Source organism: Phaenicophaeus curvirostris, chromosome 6, assembly GCF_032191515.1.
Source record: "Phaenicophaeus curvirostris isolate KB17595 chromosome 6, BPBGC_Pcur_1.0, whole genome shotgun sequence".
NCBI classification, from domain to species: Eukaryota; Metazoa; Chordata; class Aves; order Cuculiformes; family Cuculidae; genus Phaenicophaeus; species Phaenicophaeus curvirostris.
In genome coordinates, this window is record NC_091397.1 from 3,238,665 (window position 1) to 3,258,017 (window position 19,353).

Sequence of the window (19,353 nt, forward strand, 5' to 3'; positions counted from 1 at the left end):
TTGGATCATCGAGTCCAACCATTCCTCTATTCCACTAAACCACATCCCCGAGCATCTCATCTACCCGTCTTTTAAACACCTCCAGGGATGGGGACTCAACCACCACACTGGGCAATTTGTTAAAAATGGGATTTGGGAAGCACTTTTGTGTGGAGGAAATGGGGATCCCCCACAGGCAGAGGTAGATTGGGGGTCTGGGGGGGTTTAAGGCACATGTGGGTTTAGGAAGGGGGGTCTGGTGAGTGGCTGTGCTGGGATCCCCCCGTTTTCCTCCCCAGGATGTGAAGCGTGGGTCACAGCCAGCCCCAACACCCCCCAAAAAAATAAAACAGGGGTTCATTATTTTGCCCCCAGTGCGGCTGGAATCCCGGGTTTTAGCATCGCAATGACCCCCAGACTTTTCCGGGAGCAGGGTCACCCCAAAACCTCCTTGCTAGGGACCAAGGGGGCAAAGCTGGAGCAGCCACTCAGTGTCTAGGGAGGCACCATGCAGGGTCCCAGGGTGTCCCCTTGCCTTGAACACCAGAGAGGCTCTGCCTGTCGGTGCTGGGCTCTACCAGGGCAGAAGACCCACGAGATGCTCAGATGAGGCTCATGGGGGTGGTGACCACCTCCGACACCCACTTCTGCCCCCGTCATTCATGCAGACACTATCCAAAATATCAAGGGTAAACGAGTTCCCTTCCAACACCCTCAAAGCAGAGAAACGCAACGGTTCCAAAGGGCATCGGCCACACACCAGTTGGGTTTGGGGCATCCCCAGAGCCCCTGGGCTGCTCCATCTTCATCCCACCATCCTGGCTCTTTTCCTAACCCCTCCCTTTTGCTGACATAAATGTGGTAACATCTTGCACTTGTTTAGACTCTGCTCCAGTCGCCGTGTGCAATAACTTCTTCCAGATGTGTACGGCTCTTTGCATAATGTCGCTGTAGCCACATCTTGCCTGCAATACTATATAGATAATAACATATAAATTATTTGTTGTTGTTTAATGCCCTTTCTTGCTCTCAACCCTATTTTGCTCCATAGGATAAAGTCCTGGCCGATGCCCCCGGCACCTCTCCCCTATCAGAAAGCTTTTCATGAGATGAGTGTTTGGCCCATCCAGCACGTCTCCTAGCCTGGAAACATTTCCAAAAGCTACATAAGCTCCTGGAAAACACCCGGCTGACACACAGCCAGTTCTGCGATGAGGGTGAGATGAGGCCAGAGGTGGGAGCCAGGGATTTAAACTCTGCTCCAGAGCTCAAATCCCCGCGGCACCTTCATGCACGTGGCAGAGGCAACGAGGAAGCACCAGTGCTTGGAGCCCTGATAGCTCTAAAGCACGCAGGTTTGCAGGGACAGACGGGGATGGCCAAAGCCCTGATGCCACTCTCGTGGGCTTGTCATGAGGTCCTTGCCTTTTGGGTGATGCTGAGCCCATCTCTCACATGGACACTTGGTCTTTGCCAGCCACACATTTTCCTTCCTGATATGGGAGAAGCTGTTCCCTCAGGGGTCATTGCCACCAATGCAAGGGAAATGTCCTGGAAGGGACTACAGCAACATTCCTAAAAGACAAAACACACGTGGTTTTGTTGGCCCCCAACTATCCATGCACTCACTAATTTACTGAACTTCCTGAAGGTCCCAGCAAATCCTGTTCAACCCAGTTTGGTGGAATCCAACCCAAAGTGGTTTCATGGTTTTGCTGTGCAGGATGGTCGAGTTGGCCTTGTGTGTGACCGATGCAGTGCAGGGGCTGTCCTAATCCACTTAGGCCACCTCTTCTTCTGCTCCTCATCCCATCGTGCAAGCGCCAGACAGGGTGAGATGGAAGATGCTTCCGCATAGGTTAAGGTTAATGGACAACTGAGCTCTTGTGGGAGCTAGAGAACTGAGCTCTTGTGGGTTCCAAAGTGCTGTTCAGTTGCTCTTAGGGAATGGGTTCTCCAGCAAGACTGAAGCTTTGGAGAAAATGGTAAACAAGGACCACATGGAGAGAAGGCCTGGTGACATGGGGCAAGTGTTGTGTCTCTTCCCCACCTCTTTCCAGCACTATGGTGCCCACAAAAGGCACATCTCCTGTAGCTTTCCCTTTTCCTTTCTCTCACTGGGCCATGATATAGCAACCCAGTAACTCCACAAGGCCATAAAGGGTATGAAAATGAGAGGCCAGCCACAACAATACAGGGACTGAGAAACATTCATGGTTTAGTGATTGATAGGAACGGTTGGACTCAATGACCCGGTGGGTCTTTTCCAACCTGGTGATTCTATGATTCTATGATTTAAGGTGTCCTGGTTTCCTCTGGGATAGAATTAATTTTCTTCCCAGCAGCTGCTGTGTTTTGGATTTAGCACGAGAATCATGTTGATAGCATAGATTGGTTTAGCTCTTGCCAGGTAATGTTTATGCCTGGCTGGGAGAGAGTTAATTTTCTTCCCAGCAGCTGCTGTTTTTTTAGATTTAGTATGGGAAGAGTGTTGATAACACGCTGATGTTTTTAGTTGTTGCTGAGAAATCAAGGATGTTTTCAGTTTCCCATGTTTTGCAAGTGTACAAGCACAGAAGAAGCTGGGAGGAGTGTAGCCAGGCAGCTGACCCAAGCTGACCAGAGATATTCCATACCATATAATGTCACTCTCAGTATATAAACGGGAAGTTGACCAGGAGCCAGAGCTTGCTGATCCACGATTGCCGCTCTGGATGGGCTGTGCAATCTGTTGTTGGGTCATCAGGTGGTAAGCAGTTGCAGTGAATTGTTTTGTGTGTTTATTGTTACTGTTATTATTCTGTCTTCCTTTGTTGTCTTATTAAACTGTCTTTATCTCAACCCACGAGTTTTACTACCCAGTTTTCCTCTCCAATCCACCAGGGTGGGGGACAGGTTAGCAGCTGCATGGTGCTTAGGTACTGGCTGAGGCTAAACTGTGACACAGGGAAACCAGGAGAGGTTCATATTTCCTTGGTGTAAATGATGCGTGATATTTCAATTTGCATTTTGATGTGTTTGGTCTTCCCCAAGAGAAGCATCAGCAAAGACAAGGGACAAGAAGAGAGCTGATACCCTGTAATAGCTCAGAGAACTTTGAGTTTGTGAGGACCCACACAAGAGCCTAGAGGTATTTAAGACACATAAATGTGATCATAGAATCATAGAATATTTTGGGTCGGAAGAGGCCCTAAAGATCATCTAGTTCCAGCCCCCTGCGATGGGCAGGGACACATTCCAGTAGATCAAGCTGCCCAAGGCCCCATCCAACCTGATCTTGAATGCTTAGGGACATGGTTTAATGGTGGACTTGGTAGTGTTAACAATGATCTTGAGGATCTTTTCAAACCAAAATGTTGCTATGATACTATGAAGAACCAAGTGGACCTGGAAGGGTATCTCCAAGGTAGTACTATGTCCTTTCACTTGCTCTTCCAACTAGGCTGGATAGATGGATAGATGGATGGATTTCCCATGGATAGATGCTCCAGGAGATGGTGAAATACAATTCCTTAGTGTCCACCCTTCCTGAGCCAGCGCTGAGCTCCCAAAATGTCACAGCATGTACATGCTTGGGTAGAGCAGGAGGTGGCAGAGCCCTCCAGATTGCTATGGCCTCACCCAGGGGACACAGGATGGAGACTGGGGATGTAATCAACCCTCTAGGGGCATATCTAGGGGACAGGACGAGAGGGAATGGCCTCAAGCTCCTCCAGGGGAGGTTTAGACTGGACATTAGGAAAAAAATTTTCGTGGAAAGGGTCACTGGGCACTGGAACAGGCTGCCCAGGGAGGTGGTTGAGTCACCTTCCCTGGAGAGGTTTAAGGGGCGGGTGGACAAGGTGCTGAGGGACATGGGTTAGTGATTGATGGGAATGGTTGGACTCCATGATCCGGTGGGTCTTTTCCAACCTGGTGATTCTATGATATCGTAGGCTTGGCAACTGGTTTTCAGTCAGTGGCTGGTTTTCTGAACAGGCATACAGATTGTGGAAAAGAAAAGATCAAATCAGGCCAAGGGAGAGAGAAAGGGAAAAAATAAATAGGGAAAGCAAGAACATTCCTGGAGGCTCTTTGGCTTCTCTCCCTCCAGCCTCCTGAGAGGAGGAGGAGAGACAAAACAAAAGGCACAAGAAAAGAATGAGCCAAAGCAGCATTAACACAAGGGTTGCAAGGTCCAAAGCAAGCAGGGTCGTGATGCAATAGGGGAGGCCCCTTCCCCAAAACCTGCCAGCTTTTAGAGGACCCGGGGGTCCTGCAGAAAATGCTGCCCTTTTATGGCCAGGCGAGGAGGGCCGTGGTGTGAGAGCCTGTCCTACTAAGGGAAAACGTCTCCTGCTTAACTGTTTGCAACAAGAACACCCACAGTGTGAGTATAGACAAGCTCTCAAAGGACAACTGAGATGCTGCTGCGTTGTGTTGACCCCAATTCTTCTCTACTGTTAAATTCCACCCCTTCTCCCTTTTAATTTCTCACTTCTGCCTCCAAAACTGGGAAAAAAATAATAAATTAAAAAGAAAAAGAACCCCAAAACAATAATTTGGGCAGAGCTGGCTGGTTTCAGGTGACACCCTCAGATCACGGCATGGGGATCAGGTTCACAAAGGTCGTCTGAGGACATGGGTGAAGCCCCTGAGCAGACAGACCTTTGCAGGGAGGACGAGCTCCTTCCCGCTGGCAGCTGCGGGCGGGCGAGTGGCAGCCGTGCCGGTGTTTATCCTCCCCTGCGCGGTGGAAGGGCTGTGATCCAAGCTGGGGAAGACGTCGTTACTCTCCTCCTAAAACACGATGACGCGTGCCAAGTTCATCCATCCACTGCTGTAAATCACAGCCCAGGCTGACCTGGCATCTCGCTGCCCGAGAGGGAGTCGCCACCTCCCAAAGCTGCAAAATACACCTTGTCCCAAGTCAGACGTTATGTTCACTTCAAGGGATCACAACTCCACTGGGAATAGCTTTTTCTCTTTGACTGGTGTGGGCAGGGAGGGGAATCTACCCTGCAAATGGGATCCTGACCCATCAGACAGTCCAGTGAAGGTCCTAAATTTCAGTTTTCTATATTTTTCTTGCACCTAGTAATTTGCCCACCCACAGGTAACTGCTGCATCCTGCAGCAGCAAGGTTTTAATTTTTAGAGGAGGCCTTCTTGGGTTCTAATTGTTGTTCAGATTTTGTAATAATCAGGTTTGCTTTTTATATGCAGCAATGACAGTATTAGGAAGTTCACTTACAAGCCTTCAATTATGGCGTGGTGAGGGGAAGATCTAAGTATTAAAGAAAAATTGCTTGGAAGAAAAAGGTGAAGACCCCCCTCCCCATATACACTCTCAGATTCCCTGCAAAATATTTAGCTTATTTTGCCCTGGGAAAAGAAATTGTACGATCATGGGTTTATGTTGGAATGGATCTCCAGAGCTCACGTGGTTCAATGTCTTGCTCAAAGCAGGGTGGCTGTTGTGTTTTTATTTCCTTGCTGCTCTCTCCGTGCTCAATCCAAGGCTGTGAACCAAAGAGGAGCCTTAACCTGTGTCCTTCACAAACACCAGTACCTGGAGGGGGCATACAAGAAAGCTGGGAAGGGATTTTTTACAAAGGCATGGAGCGATAGGAGAAGGGGGAATGGTTTTAAATCAGAGAAGGGCAAATTTAGACTACGCGTAAGGAAGAAATTCTTCTCAGTGAGGGTGGTGAGGCATTGGCACAGGTTGCCCAGGGAAGGTGTGGATGCTCAATCCCTGGAGGCGTTCAAGACCAGGTTGGATGGGACCTTGAGCAGCCTGGTCCAGTGGGATGTGTCCCTGCCCATGGCAGGGGGGCTGGAACTGGATGATCTTTAAGGTCCCTTCCAACCAAAACTACTCTATGATTCTATGATCTACCTTGCTACTGAGCATCAAGAAATAATTTTGGGTACCCATGGCAAGGTGAGCCTGAGATCTAGCCATTCCTACTATCTGGCTCAGCGTGGCTTTAGTGTCTTTGCATCCCTTGCATTATGTCAGTGGTGAGAGAAATCAATTCATTAGCAGTGGGACTTGTTAGAATCAGCGTTATGCAAAAACACAGCACCAGAACTCATGCCTTGGGGTATTTTTTCCTGGTGGGTCACGTAGATGTATTATAACGGAGGAAAGCACAGTGCTGTTGACATTACCCTGCTTTTTGAGCTCGTCCTGCTTGCCCCTGGGATGAGTTAGAGCAGAGGAACAGAGCGTTGCCAGGACTTCATTTTGGGGAAAAGGGGCTTATTTCAAGCACCGCTTATCTGCAGGTTTTAAGATAGAGGCCTCTGCACTGGGTGCATCAAGCAAGCCAAGCAACCCAAGCCAAGTTGTCCTCACTACTGTTGCATTGGAGAAACAATCTCTATTAACTGCTTGACCTGGCAGTTTTAATATGTTGGGGAAAGAAATACTTTTATTGTCCCAGCAGGCCTTTCTCCAGCCATTATTGGCTTCTGCTTTCCTGCATGAACCATTTAACTCCTGTTATGCTCAGGGCATCAGGCAAATAAAATTTAAACTCTTTTATGAAAAAGCATATAGATTCTATGTTTTAGGTGAGACAATCACGGGATTTTGTAATTATATTTTAAAAAACCCTTCACAATACTTGACAAGCTGAGGGTTGGGCTTGTTCAGTTTGGAGAAGAGAAGGCTCCAGGGAGACCTTGTAGCAGCCTTCTAGTAATTTAAGGGGGGCTACAGGAAAGCTTGGGAGGGGCTCTTTATCAGGGAGTGCAGGGATGGGATGAGGGGGAATGGGTTTAAGCTGACAGAGGGGAGTTTTAGGTTAAATACTAGGAAGAAAACTTTTACTGTGAGGGTGGTGAGGCACTGGCACAGGTTGCCCAGAGAAGTCGTGGATGCCCCATCCAAGGCCAGGCTGGATGAGGCTTGGAGCAACCTGATCCAGTGAAGGGTGTCTGTCCCTGCTTGTGGCAGGGGGTTGGAACTGGATGATGTTTAAGGTCTCTTGTGACGCAAAACATTCTGTGATTCTAAGGACAGTAAAGAAACTGAGCTGTCGCAGGACTGGAGAGAAAGTCCTTTTATGGCTCAAAAGCTGGTTAAAGGACAAGAAGCAAAAGGTAGCGCTTTAACGGTCACTTTTCAGGATAGAAATGAATCCAGTGTGGCTCCCTGGAGACGAAGTCTGGGGATTTTCAATATCCTCATCAGCAACCTGGAGGAGTAAGAGCAGACCCACATCTCCCTGTTTACAGGTCAGCTCCTTCAAGGTCATCAAGAGCCAAAGAAAAAGCAGAGAAGAAGGTTTCAAATGAGCTTTGGTATAGGAATACATAAAGCGGAGCATCTGGAGGAAAAAGGCCTAAACCACGCTTGTGTGATGCTGAGACTGGAACCAGCAGCTAGAGCTGAGAACTGGCAGCTAGAGCTGCTTTCTGAAATCACCGGCTCAATGTGCAGCCAAGGTGTGTCCATAGTGGCAGCCAAAAAAGGCCAAGAAATTGTTATTTCAGTGCCTTCCCTGAGCACATGCAACACTCAGGGCAGCTGCTGATGCAGAAACTCCTGGTTCCTCTGTATTTTTAATACTGTGTGTAGTCTTGATCTCCAAGATGAGCACGATGGTGTTGGAGATGCAGAAAGAAGAAAAACTAAAATAACTAGTGGGATGGGGCAGATGCTTTATTAGGTGAGAAGACAAGCTCAGAACCTTCAGCCTGAAGGAGGGGAGGCTGTTGGGAGCTTATGGGCAAGGTGCAGCAAATCATGAAGGCAATGAAAACAGTAAATGCAAAACTATTACTCAAACGAGTAGCAGATCAGTTTAAAACAAATACCAAAATCCTCATTTAGCTCGCAGGTTGCCGTGAGAGCCAGATACATCAGTGGATTCAAAGAAGGGCTGAGGAAATTCATGGGCTGCTAATAGATATTAGAGGGAATCAGCATGGGTATCCATGAACGCCCATGACGCTGATGGTGAGAGAACAGAAGGGAATGGAGATACTGCTGTTCCAGTGCTCCACCACCCTGTGGGTGAAGAACCTTTTCATAATATCCAACCTAACCCTCCTCTGGCACATCTTCTGGCCATTGCCTCGGGTCCTATCATTGGTTGCCAGAGAGAAGAGATCAGCACCTGCTCCTCCTCCTCCCCTTTTGAGGAAGATGTAGACTTTGATGAGGTCTTCCCTTCAGTCTCCTCTTCTCCAGGCTGAACAGATCAAGTGGTTTTAGCCATTCCTCATGTAGCTTTATATCTTTTTAATACTGTAGTGCCCAACACTGCACACAGTACTCAAGGTGGAACCGCAGCAGCGCAGAGCAAAGCAAGAAGAAGCAATAAGCTGCACTCCTTATCCAATCCCATAAGTGATTCCTGCATTGCACCATGCAAAAAACTGAAGGACTGAATTCCTGCGAAGGCTCAGAAATGCTTTGGTGTCATCTACAAGTGATGTTTGCAGCAGAGCGATGGGTTTGCTCGTTGATGCCAGGTGTGAAAGCTGCATGGGGCCTGCAGTTCAAAGGCATCTTTACATATCAAAGGATAATGTTGTAAGAAACAGCATTTCATTAGTCAGGAAGTTATAAATTGATATCTTGATTGAAATAATTATCAAGAATTACAGGAATTACCTGAAGGTGCATTTATATTCAAGAGAGTCTTCAGGGAGCAGGTGAAACTTTGCCCCAAATAGGAGTTTCTGTTCAGGGATGCAGCACATCAAAATCAAGTCCCACTTTTCAGACCCACCACACAGTCCTGCCTTTTACCAGTGTTTTTAGAACAAACCAGGGGTATAAATTGGTAATGTGAAAGACAAGAAACCACCTTATTCAGTAAATACTCCTATGTAGAAAAAACAGTGAATTTTCCTCCCCTGCCTGAGCTGTGAAAAATAATCCCCCAAACAAAAACAAATTCCAGGGTGAAGTTCATATATAAATATTTTTATCTTAGTACCAAAGTAAAATATGAAATGTTGGTATCCTCAATTCAAGGAGAATGCTGAAAGATATTCAGCAGAGAAGGTCACAGGGGTGAAGTGGAGGGCTGGAAAAGACGTCTTCGGGTGAAAAGCTCAGAGTGTGCACGCTGTCACTCAGGTTTTTCAAAGATAAAGTTACAGGGGGGATTAGAAACACGGTCTCCAAGGGTCACTATAGAAAACAAGCAACGGGCACCTTCAGTCAAGGTTTTGTAAGACCCAGCATCCAGAAGCTCAAATCAGACAAGCTGAAGTCCAAATTAAATTAAGATGCCAGCTCCTGCTCACATCCCTGCATCCCCAGCACGGCTGGAAGAGGAGAGAGGGCAGGGACAGATGACACAAAGCTAGAGGAAAGCAATGCTTTAAGGAGGGAACATTGCTTGGAGGAGTTATTTATGATCTGCCGGGAAGCTGAAGAGATACACAGCTTGGGAGACCCTGGGGATCTGTCCCAGGCCTGGTACAGCTCAAAATATTTTTTTAATAATTACTTGCATGAATAGAAAATTTGCTTCTTACAGCTGCAAATGATACCAAGCCGGGAGGGACTTCCAGTACTTCGGAGGATGGGCTGGAACTTCAAAACAATCTTGACACATTAGAGAAATAGGCTGGGGAAAAAAAAAAGGCTGCGATTTAGTGGAAACAAAGGGAAAACTTGCTGCTTGTGTAAGAATAGATGAGCTGCAGAGTGCAGGCAGGGAATGGGTGAGATGGGATGCGGCAGCGCATCCCTGCCTGGGCGAAGCAGCCCTCCTCATGCTGTTGCAAAAGCAGCAAACCACAGGGAGGGACATGAAAACGTTGCCTGCAGGACACAGGGAGTGATACTTCAGATCTACGTGGCACCATGAAGCCTCGGCTGGAGGAACGTCCGCTTGGGTATGGTGATAGGGGGAGGTTATGGGCTGGTGGTCCAGGAGATGGTCAGATCTAAGACTCTGTGAGAAGAAAAAAAAAAGCCAAACACAAAACCCCAACCAAAAGCCCCCAAACTCCCACAGGAAAAAATAATAAAAAAAATAACCCGAAGCTATTTAGTCCAGAGAAAACTAGATTTGGGCAAAAGGTAGGACAACCTTTTTACAAATATTTAGAAATATTCCAGTGCCTGAAGGGGGCTACAAAAAAGCTGGGGAGGGACTTTTTCCAAGGGCATGGAGTGATAAGAAGATGGGGGATGGCTTTACATTGGAAGGAAGAAGATTTAAATGAGACATTAGAAAGAATTTCTTCATTGTGAGGGAGTTGAGGCACTGGCACAGGTTGCCCAGAGAAGTTGTGGCTGCCCCATCCCTGGAGGTGTTGAAGGCCAGGTTGGATGAGGTTTTGAGCAACCTTATCCAGAAGGTGGTGTCCCTGCCTACGGCAAGAGGGTTGGAACTGGATGAGGTTTTGAGCAACCTTATCCAGAAGGTGGTGTCCCTGCCTACGGCAAGAGGGTTGGAACTGGATGATTTTTCAGGTCCCTTCCAATATTCTATGATTTCTGGTCGCCTTTTTCCTTCTCAATATAGAAGTAGAAGGAAAAAGGTCATTCTTTTCCTCCCGACTTGCAAGAAATAGTGGTGGACTTAAGTGGCAGCAAAGAGTTTTAGTTTAGACATCAGAAAATGTATTTATATGTATTTTTTACAGTATGGATAGTTTTGGCACGTTTGGTTTTGGCACTTCAAATGCTGGCTCTCAGCACTAGCAGTTTTTACAGATAGCAGCAGTTCTTACCCAACCTATTTATACAGATAGAGATGATCTTGCCTCTGGGAAGGAGGAAATGGTGCTGAAAATGTCCCCTTTTGCTATATTCTCTGGCAAAAATGTTTTCTGAAAGGCATTGGTTCGAATCTATTGATAGAAATGAAAGATGATAAGGGCATCTGTGCGGTTTCCTGAAGAAAGTCTTTAGGAATTCCATCACTGAAGCTGTATTCCATCATCAACATGGGTTTTTTTGCAGATAGTGATGTTTCAATAAAAAAAATTTACCTTTCTGGCTTTGTTTCCACCTCTTCTTAATGGCAATAGAAGAGAGGTGTCTACCACTTTCTGCATTGCTACGCTTGGGAAATCTAAAGTTATACCAAGCAGCAGAGGCACAAGTAAGCACCCTGTGTTTTATATGGTATTAGCTCATATTCCCAGATTTGCTAATGTTGACCAAGTTACCCTTAGAGAGCTCTCATTTCTCTAATAACGAATCCTACAAAGCACAGGAGGGAATTGCACCTTCACAGCACACTTGTGAGCTCTGGAGACCACAGAATGGCCCTAGATGACAAAATTGCTTTGGTGTTATGGAGAAAACCAATGTCCATCTCAAAGTCTTAGGTAGTGCTCTACGCTGCAGACCATCTTTCCACAGATGAGAACATCGAGTACAATCACAGAATCATTAAGGTTGGAAAGGACCTCTAACATCATCAAGTCCAACCATCAGCCCAACACTACTGTGCTTACTAAACCGTGTCCTGAAATGTCAACTTTACACATTTTTTGAACACCTCCAGGGCCAGTGACTCAAACACTTCCCTGGGCAGCCTGTTCCAATGCTTCACCACTCTTTCAGTAAAGAAATTCTTCTTAATATCCAACCTGCTGGTGCAACTTGAGGTCATTTCCCTCATCCTATCATTTGTTACTTGGGAGAAGAGACCAACACTCACCCAAGTACAACCTCCTTCAGGCAGTTGTAGAGAGCAATAAGGTCTCCTCTTAGGCTCCTCTTCTTCAGGCTAAACAATTCCCTCAGCTGTGTCTCATAAAAATTGTTCTTTAAACTCATCAGCGGTTCCATTTCCCTCTGCTAGACATGCACCAGCCACTCAATATCTTTCTCGTAGTGAGGGGCCCAAAACTGAACGCAGTATTCAATATCCTTGAATACCTGATATCCTCCCTGCCTCTTGGACTTCCTAAATGGACAAACTATTTGTCACAGGAAAGACATTTAATCTTTGAAGAAAAGAGACTTAAGGTCCAAAGTCAAGAGAGCTTCCGAGCATCACCCGAAGGCTGTTGCTATTCAGCCAGAGTTGCAGTTCCGAGCAAAGTCAGTGGAATACGAGATACTTAGCATATTCCTGTCCTGGTTCCAGCTAGGAACCCATGAGTTTTACCTCCTGTGTTTAAAATTCTCCTCCCCACTCCACCAGGCTGTGGGGGAAGGAGTGAGCAACCAGCCACGTGGTTCTTTGTTGCTGATGTGAGGCTAAATCACCACAACTCCCCAAAACTACGTTTAAGCCTCAGTTCCAAACAATTCTGCTTTCAGAGCAGCCACTGCTCTTGCCTTTGTGCCAGTGATTACAGGTGACATTAGCAGCCAAAGCAGAGGCCCCTGGGCAGCACAGGTCATGGAACACAATAAGGATTGATTGGTCCTTACAGAGGAGACATTGAAAATCAGCGAAATGAAGGGACCAGGGAACCGTTGCTTACTATTTCTTTCAAAATGAGAGCTAAGGACATTCAGTGAAATTATCAAATTGTATGTTCCAATAGAAAAAAATAATTCCCTGGCCCTAATTGTTGTTTCTTTAAAAGGTAGAAACCATCACGCTGCAGAGCTCAGCAGCACAAAGGGATTAAATACCAAAATCCAGAACTGCTGTACACAGCCATTATTAAACACAGGGGTCCACTAAGTTTACTGAGGAAGCATTGTATGTTTGTCCTCTTGCTTTTTCTCTTCTTTGTGCACCTGCAACTTAGTTATAACCACTCCTCCATTACTTTTATTCTAGGAAAGATTTGCAGCAGACTCTGACAGCCTGTGGAGAACCTGGAACAAGAGTCCTCTGTATTTCATAGAATTGCTGGGTTGGAGAAGACCTCCAAAATCATTGTCTAACTGTATCCATCCACTAATAAACCATAGTCCTGAGCACCTCCTCTACCTATCTTATAAATCCCTCCAGGGATGGTGACTCAACCACCTCCCTGGGCAGCCTCTGCCAGTGCTTTATAACCCTTTCAGTGAAGAAATTTTTCCTAATATCCAATCTAAACTTCTCTGTTGCAAATTGAAGCCATTTGATCTTGAACTATTGCCTGTCACTTGGGAAAAGACCAACATCCACCTCGCTACAACATCCTTTCAGGCAGTAGTAGACAGCCTCAGCCTCCTCCAGGCTAAACAACCCCAGGTCCCTCAGCCACCTTGCATAACCCTTGTTCTCCAACCCTTTCATCAGCTTCGTTGCCATTCTCTGGACACGCTCCAGCACCTCAAGGCCTTCTTGTAGTGAGGAGGCCAAAACCGAACATAGGATTCAAGGTGCAGCCTCACCAGCGTTGAGTACAGGGGCAGAATCACTTCCCTGGTCGTGCTGGTGACGCTGCCAGGCAGCTTTCCAGCCACTCTTCCTCAAGCCTGGAGCACTGTGGGGGGTTGTGTTCCAAGTGCTGCACAGAATCACAGAATAACCAGGTTGGAAGAGACCCACCGGATCATCGAGTCCAACCATTCCTATTAAACACTAAATCATGCCCCTTAGCACCTTATCCACCTGTGCCCCTCTGTAGAGCCTCCCTACCCTCAAGCAGATCAACACTTTCACCGAGTTTAGTGTCATCTGCAGACTTACTAAAAGTACACTCAAATCCCTTCACCAGATCGTGATCCCTTCATCCATCCTGACTGAAAACCAACCAGTGTAGCCGTTCTGAGCCCTGTATTGTGGGTTATCAGCAAAGACATTGAAAACTTGTGCTAGGGTAGAGCAGAACTCTTCAGCACGCTCACAACTTGAGGTAGAGATGAAATCTGCATGAACAATGGAAGAGTCTCCAGAGAGAAAGGTAGGGGGGAAAAAGGGTACCAAAACTGTGCATCTTCAAAAATGATTAATGACCAGCACTGTGAAGTGTTAACTTCTTGCCTGCGCAGCATCATCTATGAAATTATACTGACTTCATCTCAGCCAAATATCTACCGCCTCCATAGAACAGGTTTGCTTTTTCATTTCTTCTTCAACTAGCACCTGAAGACCCGAAAGCTTTCCATCAATTGATTCATCTCACTGGTACATTCCCAAAAGTCTCAGTCATCGCTCCTGGAAATGCAGCAATTGACCCCTTGTCCTATTGCATTCCTAAGGATCCTGCTAATTCTCCTCATACTTATCAAGGCTTATTTTCCAAAATACACTGAGAAGTTACGCAGCTAAGGCACTAGTAGAGTGGGAGAACTCTTCTTTGTTCTCTCCAAGAGGGTGCACAAAAAGCTGGAAGGACAAGAAAAACCAAGTAGAAGGGTAGTTAAGGAGTTAATGAAGGGCTGGAGCACCTCCCATACGATGAGACGCTGAGAGAGTTGGAGCTGTTCTGCCTGGAGAAGGCTTTGAGGGGACCTTATAGTGAGAAAACCTTATAGCGACCTTCCAGTACCTGAAGCGGACCTACAAGAAAGCTGGGGAGGGATTTTTACAGACGCTTGTAGTGATCAGACTAGGGGCAACGGCCGAAAACTGGAGAGGGGCAGATTTAGACTAGAAATAAGGAGGAATTTCTTCACAATGAGAGTGGTGAGGCACTGGAATAGGTTGCCTAGAGAAGTTGTGGCTGTCCCATCCCTGGAAGTGTTCAAGGTCAGGTTGGACGTGGCCTTGAGCAGCCAAGGGGAGGTGTCTCTGCCCACTGCAGGGGGGTTGGAACTGGATGATCTCTAAGGTCCCTTCCAACACAAACTATTCTATGATTCTATGGCTTTTGCAGGACATAATGCCATGGTGGGAACCACAAGCAAGCTGCATTACACTCAGGACTGTCCATATCAGTCCACCCTTTGGGTAAGGACATTGGGTTGCTCAGGCAGAACCATTATCCTAAAGGACAGACAACACATCTCAGCAGAAATATTAACTGACATCAAAATAAAATTTACCATACAATAAAAAAAATAGCCATTCTAAACATACACTGTGACTCTCAACTATCACTTTAATTAAAAAGAAAAAAACCCCAAACAGATAGCCACAGACTGACTTCACACATGCAATCTTGACTACTTCGGGGGGGGGTTACACAGACATTATTAAATCCAAGACTCCATCCCTTTAATTGTCTGCATGATTTTTAATCAGTTTGACTTCCCCGGTTAAGCAGCCCAAAGCATTTTAAACCCAGGTGGAAAATCATTACCGTTTCACAACCATATAAAATAAAATTATTTATATGGATGCTAAGTAGGGGTGGAGCATGCAAAGCTTTATCTTCTCATGATTTAAATCCCAGGCAGCGTTCAGTTTGGAAATTACACCAGCTGGATTCCAGAGTGCAGCCCAAGGTCATCTAAATAGTGCGATCTGCTCCAAACTGCGAGTGTGATCACTGCAAACCACACAATGCCATCAACAGAAATTTAATATGCTGTCAGATACTTGGGGATCTCCTGAAAGAGCACTTGAAACGCTTCTTACCCTTGAGTGCAAGGACACAAATAGCCCTTGTTTAAATGCGATACAGTAGGAAGGAAATCTCTCTGCGTGTCACTATCGTAGGAACAGTGCACTTAAGGCTGCTGCCTTGTAAATACGAGCTTTGTAAGAACGAGCTGTTTTGAGAGCCAGGTGGTTCATTTAATGTGCTCTTATTCCAGCGAAGTTGAGTCACTCACCTGCCACTGGAGACAGAACACAATATTCTGTGTATGACATAGGATATTGCTAAAACAACCAAACACATGCAGATCTAACCTTATTTAGAACTCTCCCTTTTTATTTTTTTTTCAGATGAAACCTCTTACACTCAATTTTACTACATTGCAGGACTTAAGACTTATTTTAAAAGAAGAATGTCACTAATGAGTAATACATGAGTAGGTGCCAGCCACTCTATTTTTAACACTGCGTGTTCCAGCACGGCGCCTGCCTTCAGCCTCCTCCCTGCACTCCCTCTCGCTGCCGGAGCTGCCTCAAGGTGATGGTTTGACCTCTATGGCCGCAGGTCTGCAGCACCTGAGAGCAGCCCTGTGATCCTGATGTTTAACCTGGGCACAGAAAACGGGTTTTTTTTAACCACAAAGAGAATTTAAAAGGATTTTTGCCAACCTCCCTTTAAGAAGGAAGACCGAGACAGTTCTATGCTGCACTGCGACATGGAGATGGTCCAAACTTCTCTCACACTATCGCATTTGTTTGCTGTTGTTGATATAGATATTCATCCTTACCCTATCTTAAATAGCCATTTTTCAATGCCTTTCATCACTAATATAGCTCCTATCACCTGGAGCTACTACTCTTCTTGCCAGGGATTCATGGTGACTCCCCTTAAAGGTAGTCCACCGAAGTTTGGGAAATGCAAAGTTAACCAGATCATACTAAAAGACTAAATCAACCAACAAGGAAACACCCCCCCTTGTCCTTTTTACCTCAGATCACGGCAATTAGCCTTTCCATTAGGGCAAAGCTGCTATTTTCCAATGAAATCCAGTTTTTCTGGAACAGAAGGTCTAAAAGACTAGTGGATTAGTCCACTGAGCCATTACATCTGCTGACTCGAACTAATACCACATTTCCAATATGCTACGGAAACGATGTGGGAATGTGTACTTAGTAAAGAATATTTAGCAAAGTAGTTAAACTCAGAAGACGTACACGGAAATCTCTACCTGTGCTAAGTGTATCTTTGCATAACAGATAGGAACCTTTGATAAATCTTGAGGAAATGGCACAACCTCAAATCACATGGAAATCTCAAATATTTGTTCCTCCAATGACAATTACATAAACCCAGTACAGAGTCTTGCTGAGGAATCATTCTCTGTGTAGGTCAGGAGAAGGAATGACAGCTTCTATGTGGGCTTGCAAGGGACAAAGGCAGACAGAGAAACTGAAGTTTAATTTTCCTGTCTGTTTCTCTCAGGCAGCAATGGATTTTTGCAGATGTAGAGAAAACAGCATTTGCAGATATGTACAAAAGTTTATTTTACAAACAGCAACTACTTTCGAATAACAAAATTACAAAACCATAGACCAACGGTAGAAAACCAGCTCGGGGTACATTTCCTATCTGAAACACAATTTAACAGACTTCACTAAGTAAAAATACTTCCTTCTCCCTTCCCTCTCACTCCTCCCCAACCACCTACCAGATGGAATTTCTTTGTAAAGCCTGAATTCAAGATACGAAATAGATATTAGTCACATTGCAGTAATTTTGGACGACAACAATTAACTGACTGACCCTATTTCTATTACCTTTTCCCGACCTTAAAAAATAAAAAGTCAACTCCAATCTGAAATGCGACCAAGTCCAGTCCTGGAGCAATTTTTTCCTGAATGACAATGTTTATATTTGTGTTTTTTGTTACACCACCAGCCCACTAGTTCTATTTTCTCAGTAAGGGAAGAAGTTACATATAACTTAGAACAACGAAACTGCTTGAATTAGCAATGAAATATTTGTCCAGGACTGATACAGGTCCTACTTGTTAGGAACATGTTTGTAAACACATACTGACTTCATGTTAAACAGTATAAGAAGCTTACAAACCACTGATTCAAAAGGATTGCATGCACAGACTTTTCATTGAACTACAAAAGTAGAAAGGGTGCAAGTCCAGAAATTTGGGTTCTTCTAGAAAGAAATTTAGTTTTAGGAACCTGTGTCCAAATGTCTTATTCAGCTGTTCAGGGAAAGAAGTGGAGGGCAACGTTACAGTCTTCAAACTTAACTTTGAACTTCCTTTTCATGTTTCAGAACCGTACCAAAAGCTGATTTTGGATAGCTTAATTCAATCAAAGAGACAGTATGAATTGACGTCTAAGAAATTAGCACTTTTAATTTTCAAAGCTGCTGGGTCCTGATGAGATTAAAAAAAAAAAATAATTTTCAATATTTGAAAGCATTTAAGAAAATGAAAGCATCTCAAGATAGTAGAGAAAATCAGTAATGAAAACTATTATAATACAGCAGTATTCGTTAGCTGTAATAAAGCTATCTTAGTCTTTTTTCACTACAGAACCCACTTTTCAAGTTACGTTATACCATTAAAAAAACTGTTTCTTAGTACACAGCTTTCTAAACACTGAAAAAACTTTACAAATTATTTTAAATGAACTTAATCAGAATATTGCAAGAATTACTCAATGCTCTTTGACTTAAATCTAGCAAACCGTTTACCTGCAACATGGAGTCATTTTTGGTATTAAACTTGACGCTGAAAGTATTGTCCATGCTTTTTATCAGGCATACCAGTATTTTTTGTAGTCGTATCACTTTAACAGTATATAGTTGAATATCTGCAATATCAATATCCGATATTCCCTATGGAGAAGAGGATACACCTACAGACGTTTTATAAAGGAACCATTATGGTTTGTTTACTCAAAAAGTTATCACCACCCAAGTCTTTTTAAGGTGTTTTGAACGAACTCATGATATACTCAACAGTTTACAACACTGACCTTCAGAATGGGTTGAAGTATGCCAAACAATGTAATATGAACTGAAATCAAGTTCAAAGTATGTTTAGAAACGCTTTTTTTAAGAGTCTTAGGAACATTGCTGTTTATCACAAAATTCACTCTTGCACAGAAAAGTTTAGACAAGTTGGATATTAAGATCAAATCTCATTCAATTGCACTTTTGCTCATGGTTTGTCAGTTTGATAATTCCCACTGTGTATCACCTCACCCTCTCCAGCAGACGGCTGGAACATCCCAACACAGCAAGCATTAAGACAGAGTGGCAGACTTTGTTTCCATCACCTAGCTGTTGTGTATATACCGTATATAATGCAATAATAAACAAACAAGACAGCATGGAACCCATCTTCCAGCATTAAAAAAAAGCATTTTAATAAACTAGAAATGGCAGCCTTTGTCAGAAGTCGTCTTCACAGTTTTATAGTTGCTAGCATATAGGTAATAGTAACAGGCAGAAAGCCCAAAGGTGTTTATAAATCTACTTCAAGACAGTACTGACTGCTGCATCCAGAAAAGTGGTGGAAGAAAATTCACCTAAAGTGTCCTTCATGGCTTGGAAAAACCCAACTCCAGGAAAGCAAACTATTTTTTTTTTTCTGTTTTGTAAAAGTAGCATTTGACATTAAAAAAAAAAAAAAATTAAAAAAATCAGTTCAGTTGAGCTCAGCACTTCTCTCTGTAAGTGAAGAGTCAGTTGAGTTCTCTGTTAAATGGTAAAGCTTCAGCTAACTTGGTAAACACCCTTCAACTTCACTTGTGACACTGTCAAAACAGTTCAACGTAACACTGACAAATTATTAAATACAGTTTCCATTGTCAAAGAAACACTTTCAGCTGTATCTGCTGCTTTCACTGGGACTTCGATTGTTAGAGTAACTGCGATCGCTTTCACTGTCAGAGCCGTAAGATCTACAAAGAAAAGATGAAAATGTCTCAAAATCATATTTAGACCTTCAAAACTGCATCAAGCAAAAAAAAAA

General features: G+C 44.5%; 1 protein-coding gene across 8 annotated transcripts in view; it reads right to left on the reverse strand.

Annotated features, from left to right (window-relative positions):
• Nucleotides 1–16,845: 16,845 nt before the first annotated feature.
• The window catches only part of NKTR (natural killer cell triggering receptor), a 43,635-nt gene continuing 41,127 nt past the window's right edge, over nt 16,846–19,353 (reverse strand). For all 8 annotated transcript variants that reach the window (XM_069859135.1, XM_069859134.1, XM_069859133.1 and 5 more), the window contains one exon: nt 16,846–19,282. In XM_069859135.1, coding sequence (XP_069715236.1) covers nt 19,204–19,282 — 79 coding nt within the window. In that variant the 3' untranslated portion in view covers nt 16,846–19,203. The remainder of the gene's footprint in view (nt 19,283–19,353) is intronic.